This window comes from Lissotriton helveticus, chromosome 4_1, assembly GCF_964261635.1.
Source record: "Lissotriton helveticus chromosome 4_1, aLisHel1.1, whole genome shotgun sequence".
Classification (NCBI taxonomy): domain Eukaryota; kingdom Metazoa; phylum Chordata; class Amphibia; order Caudata; family Salamandridae; genus Lissotriton; species Lissotriton helveticus.
The window spans coordinates 448,087,971-448,108,941 of NC_136063.1; the positions used below are offsets into that span (position 1 = coordinate 448,087,971).

At 42.2% G+C, this 20,971-nt stretch overlaps 1 protein-coding gene across 1 annotated transcript in view; it reads left to right on the forward strand.

Moving 5' to 3' along the window:
• CDH17 (cadherin 17) overlaps positions 1-20,971 on the forward strand; it is a 408,277-nt gene that overhangs the window by 93,764 nt on the left and 293,542 nt on the right. The window contains exon 4 of the mRNA XM_078687034.1: positions 5,411-5,548. Coding sequence (XP_078543160.1) covers positions 5,411-5,548 — 138 coding nt within the window. The remainder of the gene's footprint in view (positions 1-5,410; positions 5,549-20,971) is intronic.

The window sequence follows — 20,971 nt, forward strand, 5'->3', positions numbered from 1 at the left end:
ATCTCTGCGTTGGCTCATTAAACTGAGTAAACGTTTCAAAGACTATACGTGGGGTATAATTAGCAGGATGTCTTATCCACCTACGTGCCATGGTTATCAATGACTCTTTCTCCCTACCACTAGGGATCTGACTCCGTCTCTGAGGAGTATCAGAAGAATCCGACGAAAATAACGGACCAGGAAGAGGTGAATAAAGGGTAGCAACAGAGTTAGGAACACGCTTACGAACAGATGGGGAAAGAAAAACAGGAGCAACAACACTAGAGGTAAAAGAAGGCATAGTAGGAACAGACAAGGTAGTCGGAGTAGCAGAAACAACAGTCTGAGAAGGTACAGGTACAGGAGCAGTAGGAACGATAACAGATGGAGGAACAAACGTAGGGTTAACAGCGGGCTGACCCGCAGCCGCCGGAACAACAAGAGGTACAACAGGAGGTACTACAGGAACAGCTACAGGAGCACCCTGTACATAAGGAGGTGGTGATTTCATCAAATATGATAACAAGGAATCCTCCTTCAAATCTTCTTCTTTCTTTTCTGATTTATTCGGTAAAGCTGGGTAACATTTATCTATTTTCATGTGATGCAATCTAGTAGCAATTTCCAGGTCTTTCTCTTCTTTATCCTGTCTACATTCTTTTACAGCTTGCATTATCGGAATAAATTCTTGCTTTTGATCCTTTTTAAGTTGTTTGATTTCCTTCTGCTTGGCCTCTTTACGCCATATCCGGAAGGAATCAAACATAGCTGGCCTAGCTTTCTTTAAAAATAATTTTGCCTCAAGATTATCTAAAATCGAAAGTTCAAAAGTCCCATGTGGTGGCCATCTAAGGTCACCATCTTTCCTTGTATAGCGGATCCAGTAATCATTATAGATTATGGGACCCACACCGTGTCGACTATAAAGATCATGAATAGGAGTTCCAACTGGAGGTATCGGACATGAGTCCTCCAACCGGGAATCCATTGCGCAACATTTGAAAATACGAAACAAACCACTATGGCTAGGCATCGTGCACACTAACCTAGTATCAAACTTCAAGGATTACCGAAGTAATTAAAACCTCGTGTAAGTCAAAACCCTCGGTTTTTGGCAATTGCAACTGTCAAATAATACTAAGAACCAATACTAAGAACCACAAATGCAATGGAACCATGCAATACAACAAAGCCGTAAGGCTATTACAAAGCTCGGAGAGCTAACCACAAAGCCTGAGGAGGCTATTACAAAGCTCAATGAGCTATTACAACAAAGCCTTAAAGGCTAACAACAAAGCTTTCAAAAAGCTAGAACAACCACTAAGGACTGGGAGCGACCCACAAATACTTAACTCAGAACTTCAATGGCGTCACCAGGAAGGCCCGTCTATCGTCTCGCTTGTACATAAGGTCTGCGCCGGGCGTCGAAGACAGGTCGACAGTCAGGGCATCGGTCCGTCGCAGCCGTCAGGAGGCGGGAATCTTCGCAGGGAAAAACTTCGGGCCACTTATTTCGACAACCGGATCGATGAAGCGGGGTGCACCTTCCCTCGGAGATTTCACACGAAGTTCCTCACGAACATCAGGCTTTGGACCGGTACCACTGAAGTCGCCCCACGTTGGGCGCCAACTGAAGGACTGGACTTTTAACAGTACCAGCGGTGCCAGGGAACAACACCTATAACCTTCATGGGATACCTGTTTCGGCGCACAAACTACAGAGACACGGGACACTTCCTTCGGCGTCAAAGATTCAAGGTTTATTACTGCAGGGAACACAGAAGTCACGACAAGTACAACACGTGCAACTTGGGGAGACTGCTTCAAATTGGTTCTGTGGATCGCTCCTTTTATGCAAGATTTACCCATAGGACAACATGGTACACAAAAGTTTACAACCCGGTTCCCATAATTATCCCCCAGAGGGGTCGCTTTGGTCACTTTAATACACATTAGGTCCGGAACATGAGTGCGGAAACATTTGGTGGTTCCCAACTGTAAAACCCATCTTCCCAACATTAGTGAATTCCAACCGACAGTAAAACAAATCGAGAATAGGAACTAAAACAGGTGGAGAGGAAAATGGAGACAGTGGGAGAATCGGAAAGGGTGTAAAAAGGGGAGGTATTGGGAAACACGAGATACCGGCATCAAAGGGACGTGCCTAATGAGATGCACGGCTGAGACAATAAACTGGCACGGCAAGATGAGCCTCGAGCGGGGCCATCTGCCTTACAGTATCGTCCCCCTCATCATAAAGACATTTACAGAGTACATGTGTCTTCCGCAAATATCTTGGGAGTCCCAGGGTCGCGAAGCGGACATCGTCCGTTCGCTGGCTACTTGAGGGCAAGAGACAAAATGGATGCCGTATCTAAGATGGAACCCGTGGGTACAGATGAAAAACCCACATAACAAACGAACGGTTTAAGTTAGCACAGCGAAACTGCGCACACTTACTAAACTTGTCATTTGCGGTTCATAGATACCAGACTCGACCATATTCGTGCGAGTCGAAAACATCACTTACAATCGTCACGGAACCTCATAGTTCGTGCTCCCATCATCTCCCGCCTGGACTATAGTAGTGCGATCTACCTGAGCCTTTCTGAATTTTTTATGCATCATTTGCAGATTGTGCAGAATGCTTCAACAAAACTGGATCTCAACCTCCCAGCTCGTGCCCCCATTCCATCTCATCTTAACCGCATGCGCGCTAGCGGTTTTCCCGCTGCGTTTTTTCAAAAGCCGCGTTGCATGACGAGCTCAGCTCGTCATCAGCGTACGAGCGCCGTAACTGATGACGAGCTGAGCTCGTCATGAGCGTGGAAGGGGTTAAAGTCTTTCATTGGCTGCCGGTGGCTAAATTTTGTCAGTTTAAAGCTCTTTGCTTTTTCCACTGGACAATGCACAATTCCAGCCCCATCTATGTGAAGGTGATATTCCAACATTACCTTCTACCCCAGGATCGAGATCTTCATGGACTTCTTGATCAAAGTTCTCTCGTACCAAAATGAGAGACTGGGAAGTCGTGCCTTCTCCGGCACAGCAGCTAAGGTTTACATCATTCTTCCTTTTGTAGTTATGTCCTATTTCTCTAATAGGCTCTGCGCATTGGAATAATATACCCTATAGGTTTGGCATAGGACTGAGGTCAGAATGCCCCTATTAAGTATATTAAACTTAATTTACTTTCTACCAGCTAAATCAGAAGCCACTAGAAACTCCTCGTAAATAAGAAGGAAGTAGTTTGTGGCAACCGCATAAACATGACAACTTTGTTTCCCTTTTAGAATCTGAACACATCTCAGAATCGTGGAAAAAATAGATAACAGTTACACTCAGCTAATCCTGCATGCTTAGTTTCGTCAGAGTTACACAGAAAGGAATAGACAGGTATTTCAATAAAAGGATTTATTGAACAGTCTTGTTTCTCGTGTAGGAGATATGAGCTGTTACAATTGTAAGACAGTATATGAGATATATTATGTACAGCGTAAGCAGTAGAAAGAAATAATACTGTAATAGCATTGTCTTTTAGCTATGACACATATTCATATACATATACATAAATAACACAGGATAAAAAGTGAGTACTCGTATGATGCTTCTCTAACTAGTTCTATCCTAGTGTACCTAACCTAAGTGTAGTACAAGGGAAGAAGTAGGTGCTGTATTCTATATTATGGTATGCTATAGTTTGGTATGCCAAGAGTCCCTCTAGGTTCTAGTCAGTTCCATACCTTAGAATGAGAGAGAGGTGGGATTCTCTTTCCTGGTCTCAAACTCTAACACCCCGCAAAGGGAGTCAGCACACTGGAAGCTGGATTCTCTGCAAGCAGGGATGACAGCATCTCTTGTCAGTGCCTCAGGCCGGACACAAACTCCTCTAAAGTCGTGGTCTCCTCCGTACTTGCAGTGGCAAGGGAAGGTATATTTATACCTGGAAGGTGCTTAGGAATGTTTGCATTGACGTAAAGTCAGGCAGAGGAAGACGTCATGAATGAACCCTTAAGGAATAGTGGTTCATTCAAAATAAATGAGTTCTTGGAGAAATCAATAATCCTGGGCTATGGAAAGTCCCAACAGCTTAAGGGTCTGGTTTCTAAGAACTCGTTGTGACGTTGGGGTGGACGGATGTAGGTGACCATGCCTGTATTTGGATAGCATGGCAAACGCCTAAATAAGGACTGGGATCTTATGCCTATATAAGGGCAATGCGAATTGTGCCTATATAAGGGCATGATTCAGGAAAACCTATATACGGACATCTAATGCGGAATACAACACTTTATTCTCTAAAAACACCTCTGAACTTTCAACTTTCAGGAAAAAACTCACACCCTCATTCTTTTCTTAAACCTTTCCCTTCATCACATTGTCCCACAACTGTTGCTGGTTGCTCTCCCTCTTAGAGCCATGACATTGTTTGGAGGTATCTGCATGCTTTGCCATTAAAATATAAGCATTAATAATAACAAAAGGAAAAATATCTGTGTCACACAAAAGTATCTCACTTTTTCAATAATTGAATGCTGGACAAATGTCCTCCTGTCTTATGAATGTCAACGCGTTAGTCGAGAGCCATGCAAAAGGAGGAAGTTGGGTCCTACACATTTTAATAATATGAATACGTTGATGCTTAATGTACTAGCAATAATGTACTGTCTCTTATTTTGAATTTTGACATTTCAATAAAATCGATTAGCAAATTTATGCTGTTTAAGGACGTTTGTAATTTTTGTCTGGTTGACGCTATTGCTATACATCATTCCAATACTAAACTCTGCTTTAACATACCAAAAAAAAAAAAAAACATACCCTTCCTCCTACTTAGAGCCCCTCTACAGTTTTGCGTCTTCAGGGTTGTATGATGGGGGTCTACGAAATGCTTCATCATAGGATATTTGAAATTACATTTTATAATGCTTGAAGTTACATTTTAATGCCCAGACATGTTTCTGTCCTTGGTCACCTGCCTCTTTTGTACAAGTGTGGTGCACCACCACTCCTGCGGCTGAGCCAGCAGGGCGTCAATTGACAATCTGTAATTACACACATACTTCTATATTGAAAAGGCATAATTCAGGGAGATGCAATTTGCAGAGGTTAAAAAAGCCTTATTTCAATTAGATCTGGAATTCTTAATAGTTTTCTTCCTTAATTAAATTTTGATATGTTCTTGCTTGCCAATCCATCCTTGGGTGGTTAGTTTAAGATCTTTGCACATCACAGTAGTCAGAAATCTATATGGTGAAAAGAATTGATTGCACAGTGTACATAGAACAGCACTGTAAACTCACGATAAAACAAAATGGGGACGGTGCTAATTTAGCAAAACTGACCGAATGTATGCTATAAAGGCAGATGTCATAAATTAGTTTATACTTTTCGCCAAAAATGTTAACAATTGTCTTCATTTTTTTTCTAGTTTCACAAAACGAAAGCCAGTGTGGTGCGGTTTGAGCTGACAGGAGAAACTGATAGAATCTTTCATATTACGCCTAATGGAACCTTGCGTTTAATAGGAGATCTTGACAGAGAAAAAAAAGCAAGTTACAAACTTAAGGTAAATATTTCAAATGTATCATAGATATAGGCTATTTTTCTGCGGTTCAAAGCAAATGGAAAACATTTGTTTAAAGAAAAGGTTTCTGATATTGATTCCTCGGGTTATTACATTCAGGGCAAGGAGTTCAGTATTTTCATGTTGGGCATGACAGCTTCCTGACTGGCAGGCCTCATGTCAGCACAACAGACAGCACAAAACAGGGCATCAGGAACTGGCTTCTATGGATGACCCCTTCAGGCATTGACTTGGGTAGGTGAGCCTCTTCAGGCACTGACTTGTATGGGAGAGCCCTTTCAGGCTTTGGCTTGCACGGGCGAGCCCCTTGAGGCATTGGCTTGTATGGGTGATCCCCTTCAGGCATTAACTTCCATGGGTTAGTCCCTTCAGGCATTGGCCTGTGTGGGAGAGCTCCTTTAGACATTGACTTGTATGAGTGAGCCTCTTCAGCCATTGACTTGTATGGGTGGGCCCCTTCAGCCATTGGCTTGTGTAGGTGAGCCTCTTCAGGCACTGACTTGTATGGGAGAGCCCTTTCAGGCATTGGCTTGCACGGGCGAGTCCCTTGAGGCATTGGCTTGTATGGGTGAGCCCCTTCAGGCATTTAATTCCATGGGTTAGCCCCTTCAGGCAGTGGCTTGTGTGGGTGAGCCAATTCAGGCATTGGCTTGAATGGGTGAGTCTCTTCGGGCATTGACTTGTATGGGTGAGCCCCTTCAGGCATTTAATTCCATGGGTTAGCCCCTTCAGGCAGTGGCTTGTGTGGGTGAGCCAATTCAGGCATTGGCTTGAATGGGTGAGTCTCTTTGGGCATTGACTTGTATGGGTGAGCCCCTTCAGGCATTTAATTCCATGGGTTAGCCCCTTCAGCAAGTGGCTTGTGTGGGTGAGCCAATTCAGGCATTGGCTTGAATGGGTGAGTCTCTTCGGGCATTGACTTGTATGGGTTAGTCCCTTCAGGCATTGGCCTGTGTCAGAGAGCCCCTTCAGGCAGTTTCTTGTATGACTGAGCCATACTGGCCTTGGCTTGTGTTGATGACTGTTCAGGCATTGGCTTATATGGGTTAGTCCCTTCAGACAGTGGCTTGTATGAGTGAGCCATTTAAGGCATTGCCCTGTATGGTTGAGCCCCTTCGGCATTGGCTTGTATGGGTTAGCCCTTTTAGTCATTGGCTTATGTGGGTGAGCCCTTTCACACATTGACTTGTATGGGTGAGCCCTTGCAGGCATTCGCTTTTGTGTGTGAGACCCTTCAGACATTGGCTTGTATGAGTGAGTCCCTTCAGTCAATGACTTGCATGGGTGAGCCCCTCTAGGTATTGGCTTGTATGTGTTAGCCCCTTCAGGCAGGAGCTTGTGTGGGGGAGCCCCTTCATGCATTGGCTTGTTTGGGTTATCCCCTTCAGGCAGTGGTGTGTGTGGCAGAGCTGCATCAGGCAGTGGCTTGTATGGGTTAGCCGCTTCAGGCAATAGCGTGTGTGGGTGAGCCCCTTCAGGCATTGGCTTGTTTGGGTTCGCCCCATCTGGCAGTGGTGTGTGTGGGTTCGCCCCTTCAGGCACTGGCTTGTATGGGTTAGCCCCTTCAGGCAGTGGCATGTGTGGGTTTGCCCCTTCAGATATTTGCTTGTATGGATTATTCCCTTCAGGCAGTGGCTTGATGGGTTGTCATTCATGTTTTGGATGTGCATGAGACATTTTTCAGATGTTCAAGTTTTCTAACGTTACAGTGGCGAAACAGACAGAAAGCAGCCTCTCTGCAGTCTTTAGCAGCTCCTGCAGGTGTCTTTCTCCCTTGCCATCCTGCTTCCCCGTCCTGCACATTCCACTTCCCTGTCCTGTGTGCTGCATCAGTCGAACCCATCAAGAGCTTAACAGTGTTTGTTTTGTCACTTAGGTGCTGTCTTTGCTGCTGTTCCCTGGTTGTGAGTGAGGTGCCATGTAGTACTGAGTGGCAACTTGGCCTGTGATAAGAGAAACAATCTTTCGGACAGCTGCACACTGTTTATTTTGTGGCCTGGAGCCCAGGCAGTACTTAATTTGAGCTGGTGGTTTCCAGAGCACTTGATTGTCAACACCAGCGGTTGTGACAATCTGCCACAAGGTGGCACTGATCGCTAATTTACAGATGACCACAACAGCAGTAAATTATTAATTCGATATAAAAAAGGACTATTACCTGCCACTCATATAGCTGTGGGGGCTTGGACTAGTGCCAACTGTCACACTTGTAGGAGTAAGCTGGTTAGTAGTTGTGTTGTTACTATCTTTGGCAGCAATGGCAAGAGCAATGGTACACGCTGCAGTGGCCTCCTGACGAGGGCCCTGGAACTTCATTATTTATTTATTTTTTTACAAATTAAGCACTGGAATGGAAGACAGGCTGAGATTCCATCCAGAAAGAAATGTACCCAATGTCAAGAATAACGCTTAAGCACAACATATGCAGCTTCAGTTGTCAGTATTGCCTACATGCACTGGTATTGTCATGGAGAGCAACGTGGCACTAGTATATGCAAATGTTTATATGAATTGAGTAGAAAACATGCACCTAGTAGATAATGGTGTGGCAAAAAAAGTCTGTAAATGGTGGCACTACATAGATGACATATTAGGGGTTTCAGAAGTCAAGAGTATATGAATTAAATGCATATCCTGAATTTTTTAAGTCAGCACATTTTTCATTCAAATGAATCACTTAATGTTAGGAACCCAGAACCACACATGTCTATACACCATTTACACCACTGGTGAAGAAAACAGATCTAAAAGTGAGTGTGATTATTATTATTATTATTATTATTATGTTTCTTATATAGCGCCTGAATCGACCCCCGAAGGGGTATCTCCGCGCTTGCCTTGGGAACCCGTCCTGGCTTTTCCCTGTGAGATAGCCCCTACAGGGATACAGGGAACAGGAATAACATTCAGAGGGCAGATTTTCACTTCAAAGCACTGAAGGAAACCTGTCTATTTAGTCAGTATTTATGAGATAAACACATAACTGCAGAAGAAATAAGACTGACAAATCTTGAGAATGCAAATAAACTTAAGTTCAAGAATCAGTGTAATGAAGATAATAACTTAAAAAGAGTTTTGGAGTGTATCATCAAAATTACAAGACAGGGAACTTTGGAACTATGCCCACCCACAATATCTGATTGATGAAAACTGATCAGCCTATACTGAACTGTAAGTGAGTAATTCAGGGCATCAGTAGCAAAGCCACTTTATTTTTGCAGTGATGCTGAATTGTGTGCCTCTTTCTGGACCCTAACTTGTCCTGGGATTTGGACTCTGTGGCACTGATATCCAGTAACCATAAAATATAACTGTTCAATTTGATTTCCAAAATTAGTTTCATTAACTTTCTTGTAAGGCAGATGGTCCGAAAATGAACCAATAGTGTGGGAGTCAAATAGTATTTGTGACAGCAATGTTTATTTACAGCACCCACATGTATGACAAAAATATAAGGCTGCAGAAGCACTACTGTGCTCTGGCTGCACTGCAGTTTAAAAGCACTGCAGCAGCACATGCAAAGGAAAAGTATATTTGCCATGTAGGAAACCTCTTTTATGTATGAAAATGTCACCTCCACAGTGTGCCTTGCAAGCCCACAGGGTTGGGTGCTTACTATAAAAAGAGGTGGCACACTACATATTAGAAATAGGGTATTCTTACAGTGACAAAATATTAAAAAGTCTTTTTTTTAAAACTGTTTTTATTGGCATTTTGAATCAAATCACAAATAATTGGCACATCACAGTTAATTTTCCAGCTCACCAAGCACCCCCCCGTCCCCCGCCCCTCATCCACTTCATTAGAATTGACTGCATCAAATCAGCATTGTACGTTCCTGGCCCGTTGAGCACCATGTCCCCACATGTGTCCTCTGCCAAAGAGGGCAACTGTATGCCCAGTTTCTGGAGCCACAGGCCGTGGACCAAGGGCAACGTCCTGGCCAATGTTTCCATTAACTTCTCAGGCAGTCCCCAGCCTTGCATCAAATCCATGGTACCTCCTCCACTTCCCCCAGACCTTGTGAAACTTTCGGGGGCAGCCCCTAGCTTTATATGTCACTCTCTCTGCCGCCATATACATGTCCATTCCTCTCCGCCAATCTCCCACCTTTGGGGGCAATGGAGCTCCCCATTCACGTACCAAATCTCTCTTTGCCACCACTAGGGCTAGCAGTGCAAAGATCAGGTGCGGGCGAGTCAGATCTATTTCCATAGTGATACCCAGTAACACAAACTTAGGGTCCATCGGTAACGTCACCTCCAGGATTTTACTGAGCTCACCCAGGATATGTGTCCAATAAGTGTTTATGGTGGGGCATTCCCACAAGGTATGGAAAAATGTTCCCTGCGGGCATCTGCATTTCACTAGCCCTTCCCATGCGGTGCATTCTAACCCTGTCGTAATAGACCCTGTGCAGTATTTTACATTGGATGAGACGTAATCGGGTCTCGATCGCAACCTCCCTGTGGTGCATCAGGGCCGTCTCCCAGTCTATGGTGTCCATATTGCCCACGTCCTGCTCCCAAGTTGTCCTCAATTTCCCTAACTCGTCCGGTGCATTATTAATCAATGTTTTATATGTCAAGGATACCAGTTTATTGGGAACCTGTTCTTGTATCAGTCGACCCTCCAGGGGGACATACTCAGGTAGCTGTGATGTTAGTGCCGCCTTGGCCTTCCAGGCATGACGCAGTCGCGCATATTTGAAGAACTGCGCTGGGGTTAGCCCATATTCCGCCTTCAGGGACTAATATGTCCTGAACCCTCCCCCTTTCACCAAGTCTCCAAGCGTTGAAATCCCTATGGCGTCCCACCCACCAAAGCCGGCAAGCTTGTGCAGTTCTTTCAGCCACGTACAAGTCCAAATCGGTGTCTGCTTAGTTGGTTTGTGTGTCTACCCCATCATCTTCGTCGCCCTGTCCCATGTATCTATGGTAAACTGTGTGGCCGGCAGTAGCCGTCGCCTCCCAGTTCCCCCGTTAAAAAGTGTTTTTAATGTGAAGCTTAAACTATGTTCTCCATTAACATGCCTTGTTATCAATAAAATCCCTAATATATATCTTTATTTGGGAAAAATACTAGCAAAATTATTCAAAATTAGTTTGCACTCAGATTTTAAAATCTCATTCTGTGGTGACAGTTGATTTTCGATAACTTTAGTGGAATCTACCTTTGTATAACTGTACTGCCAGAGCCACAACTGGGTTAGAACAAGTTATGCTACTCATCTAACTTCAGAGGCCCAACACAATATACCTTCTTGGTGTAGTTAACAAACCTACTTTCCAGAGGGCAATGACTTGGTCTTTGGGCCGAGGAATGAAGAGGTGTTGTCAACAACTGGCCACTTAAAAAGGATTAGCAGTCTGGGATGGGAACCAATGTTCCCCTAATTATTTTTCTCCTTGGGCAGCAGTTAAATGTTTATGAGGGCACTTTTTTCATGTGTGTGCGGAACCGAGAATAGGGTGAGGGATCAAGTCAATGCTTCGTAAGCAATGTAATGGAAAGTTTGCCCTGGCTGCTGTCTCTATATATCCTCCATTAAAGCAGTAACTTCCTTTGCTGCCAGATATTTGAGAACCAAACTCCAATGGGTATTTGAAAAAATATCAAGTTTGAAATATCGAGTTGCAGAAGTAGTAGAAAACAAATATTGAGACATAAAAATATTGTGATGCAGAAATATCGTTGTCAAGAAAATCGATTTTTCTAGGTAAATAATATCTTTTTCAAGAATATCTTTGCTGTTCATATAGTTTTCAATAATGTGGTTGTCAAAAATATTGTTTTTTAATTATGTTTATGTGTTTTATTCCATATATTAATTGTATGTGTTAATTTTGTCTGTAAAATTGTTAATAATATTTTTAAATATAGCTTGCACTTGCAAGTGATTTATAATTTTTTATTTAATTGCTGATAATAATTTATAGTGTTGTAGCTGGTTGCTAAGTTTGTACAGTTATGGGATGGGAGGTTTAGGCTTGATTACTATGCCGGACGGACCAACCATTTGACCGCCCTCTTCGTGGGCCTTTTCCAGCTTCTGAGGCCAAGAAGTTCCCCCCACTGTACTACACTGCAACCGCTGCTACCACAGCGATCACATCTACGGCAGGGCACATATCCCCCCTATATGACGATGCAAATTCAAAATCCCAGAAAACATGTGAATTGTGCACACATGCATGACATGTGGGGATATGCATTGTGCACCATGTACCCCATTGTTGGAGTGTGGCGAATGTGCACAGTCCAGTAAATGGGGATACATACCGCATAAGGACTTACTTGGATTCTAGCACCCACAGAATCGTAGTCATCAGGGTGCAGCTGATCAGGTGTAGGAGGGACCTGGAGAAAGGGATCCACAGCAGATACTACTTGAGAGAAATGGATTTGGGTGAGTATGCACCCCATATCCATAATTTATGATGACACGAGGCAGTCGGTCAGACCGCCATAATCGGGTTGTTGGAAATTTACATTGTAATTCGGTTGGCAGTCAGAAATCCCTGTACTGACCCATGGATGCTGTTTTTCTCGGAACACCATCTCAGTGGTCGGAGAAAGGCTGTTGGAGTCGACGGACAGTTGGAGTACAGAATGCATGCATCATAATCCAGTGGTCGGAACGACCGCTTACAACAAGATCGCGGTGGTCCGACCGCCTCTAATAGGCCTGCCGAAGTCAGTCCGACCGGCATCGTAATCAGGCCCTTAATCAAGTATAATTAATTAAAAAAAATTTTTTATTATTAATCATTTAATTGATTAATATTTATTCAAATTACTTGAGATCCACCCGAGTTGGACTGCCCTCTAAAGTATGAGAAAATCTAGGGCAAATTTTGCCAATATAGGGAATCTTAGGACCTGATGGGAGAATTGTGGGAGGGCGAGAGGATCATCGTTTTAACAAGGATTGTAAACATTTATGTTTCATCCTGCATACACCTTCATCCGAAGAATATGTCTGTTGATTTTGTCATTACTTGAAACTGCTGTGGTAGATTTCTCTCCGTACTGGATCGTCATGTTATTATCCAAAATTGTAAACATTGATGCATACTGATCAACTGTTTAATAAAAAGATTACAAAAAATATATATTAGGTGTGGGTTGCTGGTTAGTAGGGGTATGGGGTGAGAAGTTAATTAAGTAATAATTAATTCACAGTTAATTATTAATTTATTTTCAATTAGGTCATTGATTATTATTTATGTAAAGTGTGCATTAATTATATTTTCTAAGTTAAATATTAGATGGGCTGCTAAGTTTGTAGGGGTGTAGGGTGGGAATTTAAGTAATAATTAATTCATTATTCATTTTAAGGGTAGGCTGCTAGGGGGTATAGTGTAGGAAAGTACTTAAGTAATAAATAGTTTGTATTGATAATTAATAATTGATAATTAATTATTAAATTGTTTAATAAACATGTAAAAAGTGTATTTTTTTAATTTTGATATATCATTTGGGGGTAATTACTAATTTTTCTATTAAGAGATTTATATTTGTTGTAAATTAGTAGGGTCATTTGGATATGTTGTATATTTAAAGTGAAGTACTTTCCTTAATGTTGCCTAGACTGGAGTGGGAATAGTAAATTTAACCTTTCCAAATTCCAACATTTTCCCTTCTGTTGTACAGATTGCAGTGGGAATATTATATCTAATCTCTCTGAAGTCCAACGCTTCCCTACTGTTTGACAGACTGAAGTGGAAACAGTAAATCTAAACCCTGCGAAGCAGTGGCGGCTCGCAGAGGGAGTGCTGTGGGGTGGTGAGGCGGGACGGGGGAGGGGCAGGGTGGGGGGTAGTGGAGTCAGACATACAATGGCCAGGAGTAACGTAAGTAAATAAATAAATAAAACAATTTACCTTGCGCTCGCTGCCTCGCTAACTCGGCCGAGTCCAGCAGCTCCCTCCATGCAGCAGCAATGCCGTCTCCCGCAGGAGGCGACAAGCAGGCTAGGACCATTGGGGCCACTGAGGCTCCCCCCTCGGTCCCGGGTAAAAGAGAAGAGTCAAAATAAAGGTCAGAAACTAACAGAAAGAGGCAACATAAAGGTGAGAAACTAGCAGTAACAGGCTAGATCAAGGTCAGAAACGAGCAGAAAGAGGCAGAATAAAAGTCCAAAAGAGGCACACTGAGGGTGAGAAATGGGAAGAAGAGGCAGTATAAAATCAGCAAGGAGAGGAAAGATGCAAGCTAAAGGTGAGAAACGAGCAGAAAGAGGCAAAACAAAGGTCAGAAACGCTCAGAAAAAAGCAAAATAGAGATTAGAAACGATCGGAAAGAGGTAAAATGATGGTCAGAAACAAGCAGAAAGAGGCAAAGTAAAGGTCAGCGATGAGAAGAAAGAGTTAAAATAGAGATCAGAATCTAGCAGAAAGAGGCAAAATAAAGGTCAGGAATTAGCAGAAAGGCAAAATAGAGATCAGAAATGAGAAGTAAGAGGCAAAATAAAAGTTAGCAACAAGCAAAAAGAGGCAAAATAGAGATCACAAACAAGCAAAAAGAGGCAGAATAAAGGTCAGCAATGTGGTGAGAAGAAAGAGTCAGAACAAAGGAGCAAAATGAGGAGAAAGAGTTAAAATAAAGGTCAGCAACAAGCAGAAATAGGCAAACTAAAGGTCAGCAAATAGCAGAAAGAGGCTAAATAGAGATCAGAAACAAGCAGAAACATGCAATATAAAGCTCAGAAGTGAGCTGAATGAGGGGAAATCAGAAATGAGCAAGAAGAGACAAACTAAAGGTCGGCAACGAGCATGTAGAGGCAAAATACAGATCAGAAAAGAGCAGTAAGAGGCAAAATAAAGGTCAGAAACAAGCAGAAAGAGGCAAAATGGAGTTCAGAAGGAAGCAGAAAAAGGCAGAATAAAGGTCAGAAACGAGCAGACAGAGGCAAACTAAAAGTCAGCAACGCACAGAAAGAGGCAAAATAAATATCAGAAACGAGCAGAAAAGGGCAAAATAAAGGTCAGAAACTAGCAGAAAGAGGCACAATAGAGACCAAAAACGTGCAGAAAGAAGCAAATTAGAGATCAGAAATGAACAGCAAGAGGCAAAATAAAGATCAGAAATGTGTAGAAAGAGGCAAAATAGAGGTCAGAAGCTAGCAGAAAGAGGCATTGTAAAGGTCAGAAATGAGCAGGAAGAGGCATATTAAAGGTCAGAGAAGAAAGAGAAAAAATAAGGGTTAGCAACAAGCAGAAAGAAGCAAAATAAAGGTCATAAGTGAGCAGAAAAAGGCAGAAAATGAGACGAACCACTCAGGCACTCATGCACCCACTCAGAGAACAACACAGACACCCACTGAGACACTAATGCAAGCAATCACAAACCCACTCATACACTCAAATGCCCACTCACGTACCCAGTGAGACACCCACACACTCACTCACACACCCGCTGAGACACTCATGCACTCACTCATACACTCACTCTCACAGGTTACAGGTTAGGAAATAAAACATTTTAAAAAACCTTCGACGTCCTGAAAAAAACATAGGTTACAGGGATGTTATAATTAGTAAATAAAATGTAAAAAACCTTAGAAATTCAGTGATAAAACCAAAGGCGACAGGGTAATCATAGTTAGGAAATAGAATTGAAAAAACCTTAGAAATTCACAGTAAAAAACAAAGGTTACAGGTACATTATAGTTAGGCTCAGATTTCCAATGCACAAAACCATAGAAATTCAGCCGTTATAGTTACCCGATTTAACTATAACATACGCCTCTTCAATGCACTGCTTATAACCTCAATATAACGTCACTCATGTCATTGTCAGTGCCATCACTGATGACATCTCAAATGACATCATTGCTGACATCACTGATGGCACAGAACTATTCACATCCCCACTCATGCCCTGATTCAACATCTCATATACCCACTCACACCCACACAACCACTCACACACCCATTCACAAACCCATACAAATACTCATGCATCCACTCACTCATGCATAGAAACACTCATATACCCACTCACTCGCATAGGCACTCACACAACAAGTCACTCCCCTATACTGATACTCACACACCCACTCACTTATTCATACAGATATTAACATATGTACTTGGTTACCTAAACAGTCACTGAGACAAGCACATTGCCTCGTATACAGCCTCTCTCACACTCGCTCACAAATACTCACTCACCCATACAGCCACTCACATGCCCACTCACTCACCCATACACTCACTTACACACCCATTCACGCACCTATATAACCACTCATGTACCCTTACCCATGCAGACACTCATGCACCTGCTCACTCCCCCGTATAGCCACTCATGCACTCTCTCAGTCACCATTTACAGCTACTTACACATTCCCTCACTCACGCATACGACCACTCATGCACCATATGATATAAAGCAATTACACAGCCACTCTCTCACCCAGCCACTCATACAGCCTCTCACTTACTCACAGAGCCACTGACACAGCCATTCGCTCACCCATATAAAAACTTACACAAACATTCACCCATATATACAGTCTCTCACATACCCACTCACTAATTTATACACCACCTACACACTCATCCATGCAGACACTCACACAACAACTTACTCAACCATACAGCAACTCACACAGCCACTTATTCACCCATACAGCCACACATACACACACACTCGGCAATACACAACTATACAGACACACATAATCTATGTTTTAATATAGAATCACTCATTAGTAGTACACAAAGTAAACTAATTTAACTTTTGTGATACCTTAGTATATATGTTTCACACTTAGAAACATTTAAAAAAAACACTCACAATTACTGGATGATGTTATGTTATTTGAGATGTCATCAGTGATGCCACTGACAATGTCATGAGTGATGTAATATGTGAGGTCATAAGCAATGCATTGCAAGGGTGTAAGTTATAGTTAGCTCAGGTAAATATAATTGCTGAATTGTTATGGTTTTGTGCATGTGAAAGCTGAACCTAACTATAATGTCCCTGTACTTAAATGTAATACAGAATATGTTTTAATAATAGTGTTACTTTATATATATATGTATATATAAATTTACACACACACACACATATGTTTAAGTGCGTGTCTTTATATAAGTATATATTTTTATATAGTATTCAATGTTAGTTAAATCTATTGATTTTAATAATGCAATATATTAAACTATTTAAGGTTTACTATTTTAAGCTATATATATTTTAATTTTCTATTTTCGTATGCTTTTCAATGATATTAGTGTAAAATATTTTTTTCCTGATGCTTCTGTACTTATTATTTTGAGTAAAAGAAAAAAATATTTTTGTAATCAATATTTTTGGTCACAATACTGTTGGTTCCAATATTATGTCAGTGATCCACTCTGGTGCTCAAAGATCTTCATTGGCACTCTCTTAAGGCCAGTCGAAAATATAAGCATGCATGCTGTGTCTCACACCAAACCAGGTGACCTTCTCTCAAACATTAAAAGGTCCAGAAGCACCAAAAACCTCAGAAATCTGTTTATCTTATATGCTAGCTGTTACTCCAGTTAGTCGCATGTGCAGGGGTGGGTATTTAGCCCAACCGATTCACTGACAAAATATTGATGTTAAAAATATAGAAGTGAAAAATATCGATGAAAAATATAGAATGCAAAAGTATCGACTCCCAATATCAAACAGGTAAGTACAAAAATATTAGGAAAAACATATTGATGTAAAAAATATAGTTGTACAAAATATCGAATTTTATATATGTATATATATATACATATATATTAAAGCTCAAACCATTCCACTCATTCATGAAATGTGAAGCGCACTCCAGGGGTAAAGCGGCAAGGTTTTTATTCTTTAGCCCACAACTCGTGCAACAGACGCGTTTCGGACGCCAAGTCCTTCGTCAGTGTTTACAATTACAACCATCTGGCCGCCACATTTAAGGTTGGCCAGCATACTGGAAAACGGACAACACCCTGAGGCGCATGGAAATGCAGCGGCCATTTCTAAGTGGGTAAAATCCCACAAAGTAAATACAAATCACCATATCATAGGGCTCTCATCGCCCAAATGCATAAATGCATTCTTCAAATTATGATATTGTAAATTTATTTACTGTCTTGATCTGCGACTCAAATTATTATATGTACATATATCTGAAAAATCATCAAAATCACTGACGTGATTGGTGTATATATTTATATGCATGTATATATGTACAAATTTTGTGCCCTTTAACTGTTTTGACGGACAACTTTGATAGTGCTTGGTAATGCAGTGCATAGCCGATACACGGCTTTATGCATTTGGGCGATGAGAGCCCTATGATATGGTGATTTGTATTTACTTTGTGGGATTTTACCCACTTAGAAATGGCCGCTGCATTTCCATGCGCCTCAGGGTGTTGTCCGTTTTCCAGTATGCTGGCCAACCTTAAATGTGGCGGCCAGATGGTTGTAATTGTAAACACTGACGAAGGACTTGGCGTCCGAAACGCGTCTGTTGCACGAGTTGTGGGCTAAAGAATAAAAACCTTGCCGCTTTACCCCTGGAGTGCGCTTCACATTTCATGAATGAGTGGAATGGTTTGAGCTTTAACATTGACCGCGAGTATCGACGCGGAAGCTTGCACCCGCTATTGAGTGCCTTGGGACTGTCGGTACACTTTGGAGCTTGAATTATTGTTTACCGAGGCACCGCTATGCTGCAGCAGGAGGAGGGTACATCGGAGGACAGACATCGAGCTGCCGGTAGGCGAGGAGATTTCTCGTGCGTCACCGGTAAGCTGCGTTTTCTCTCTCTTCCGCCCTGCCAAACATCCAGAACTTGCTGCACTGCATAGTAAGCGTGGGGGTAATAAAGCGGCTGGGTCACGGGGAGATTCCGTGTATAGCCATATCATCACAACGTGATGTGCGATGAGAAAGACCGCCAGGAGGCGGCACTTGACATTTTCAAAAAGAGAGCACCGGGCACTATCACCACACCAGATGCAGGTGGAGGGGTGAAAACACCACTATGCTCCTTAGCGAATTTGTTTACTAAATTGGAGAGATGCAGCGAAAGGGAAGTGAGAAAGTGGTGGGAGGCCACTTCCCTACAGAACTATATCGATGTTGATAGGGTTCCTAGGGGTCTAAGGATCTATACTGTTCCAGCATATGAGAGCCCAGACCCCAGACTGTTAGAACAATGGGCTGAACTTACAGCTGCATCATGCAAAGCGATGCTTGATTTATTGGTAAAATTCGCTTGGAGTGATCGGGCGAAGGTATTAGAAGAGATGAATTTGATTGAAGAAGAAATCGCCAAAGACACCGATCTCGTAAAACAGAATCAACTGAGAGGGGAAATGAAAAAACGAGTAATGAAATATGAACTTAAGATAAGATTGAGAAAGCAAGAGAAATTCGAGCGCGATGAGCGGGATTATGCTCTTGGTAGAATTTTTACCTTCTCCAAAAAATTCGATGCCCCGAGAGCGGCAATGAAGAAAAAGAAGAACATGCCACCACCAGTGGAACCAGCCACTTCCGAGTCAAGTGTGACAGATGACGATCAACCGGGTGATGAAAGACCCGATATAACCACAGAAAACCCGAGGAATCCTTTTCATCAGGAATTCGACTTAATTCGGAAGACATGGCTGAGAGGGGGCAAGGTCAAACCTCCAGAGGACGTCGAAGAACCCGGAGAGGGGGCTGGAAGGGGAAGAGGAAAGGCAAAGAAGAGCAACTACAACACTCGCAAGAAGCAGGGCAACAGGTGGTAGACACTGGAGAAAATCTAACCATCATCAATTTAACACAAGATACGCTGACAAAGGCAGAAGAAGAAACGTTGCAACTTGGACTAACTTTCTGCCCTAACAACAGAATCGAGTATACTCAAACAAGAATTGACCTTTTCAAATTAACGAGAAAAATCAAGCTACATAAATTCCACAAACTGAAACCATCCACTTGTGACACAAAGAAAACAACTAAAAAAATGGGAGTACAACCAACAGATATACTCTCTGTTAAAGATCTAAATACAGCTAATATCTTGGATGAACTTGGCAGTGAATCAACATCATCCATTGTGGGAGAGTATAGAGGAATTGAGCAACAATCCCCCAACACTGATTTCCGTGCCCCTTCCCAATTCAATCCACAAATGCCTTATGACGCTATCGATACTTTCTCTGAGACAGTTATTCAGGACCTCATGAGACTACGGACGGCACCAGCAACCAAAAACAAGAAATCGAAAATGAAAAACAATCTAAATGAAGGACAGTCGATGGCACTTACTAATCTGGCACAAAAAGAAGGAATAATTATAAAACCTTCTGATAAAGGAGGGAACGTTGTGCTCTTCACGAGAGAGCAATATTGTGAAGAATCTCTCGAACAACTGGGGGTACCTGAGAACTATCAAAGGAGTAACAGCATGGAGTACCAGCGGAGTGTGAAAGCTTATAATGATTTATTAACCAAATGGCGAAATAAATTAATGCTGGACACCAATGAATTTTTGTTTCTTCGCAACATCGAACCTGTCATCCCGACATTTTATCACCTTCCGAAGGTGCATAAAGATCTTGACTGTCCACCGGGGAGACCCATTGTTTCCTCGAAAGGAGGATTAAACAAACATTTATCGATATATATTGATTTCTTTCTATCTGGTTTTGTTGTTGAACTTAAGTCCTATGTCAGGGACACCAAGCAATTTTTACAACAGCTTGAGCTGATTACTTGGGAGACAACATATGTTCTTATCACATTGGACATCACTAGCCTCTACACGAGTATAAGACACAAACAAGGTGTAGAGGCTATCAAGTATTTCTTGCAAAAGAGGTCTGCCAAATTCATTGAACACAACTCTATGCTAATTGAGTGTTTGGAGTTCTGTCTCATGAATAATATCTTTCTATTTGGATCCGACCTGTTTAAACAAATTGCTGGGACTGCTATGGGAACCTGCTTCGCCCCCAGCTACGCGAATCTTTTCGTCGGCTGGTGGGAGGAGCAGGTTGCCCTGGCAGGGGACAACAACAAATGGGCTGAACATATAATTGTATGGCGTCGATATATCGACGATCTCTTTATTGTGTGGCGGGGCTCCACCACACAAGCTGAAACATTCATTGAGGACCTGAATAAGAACAATCTTAACTTGAGATTCACAGCTGATATCAGCACATCTGAAGTCCATTATTTGGATCTAAAAATTTTCGTGAACAAGAATAAGTTAGAAACAGCTCTTTTTAGGAAACCCACTGCTGGGAATAGCATTCTTCATGCTTCAAGCAGTCACCCACCTAGTCTCATCCGGAGTATTCCCTATGGGGAATTGCTTAGGTTGAGGCGTAACTGTTCACAGGATAGTGACTTCACGAAAGCAGCAGAAGAATGTGTCAAGCGG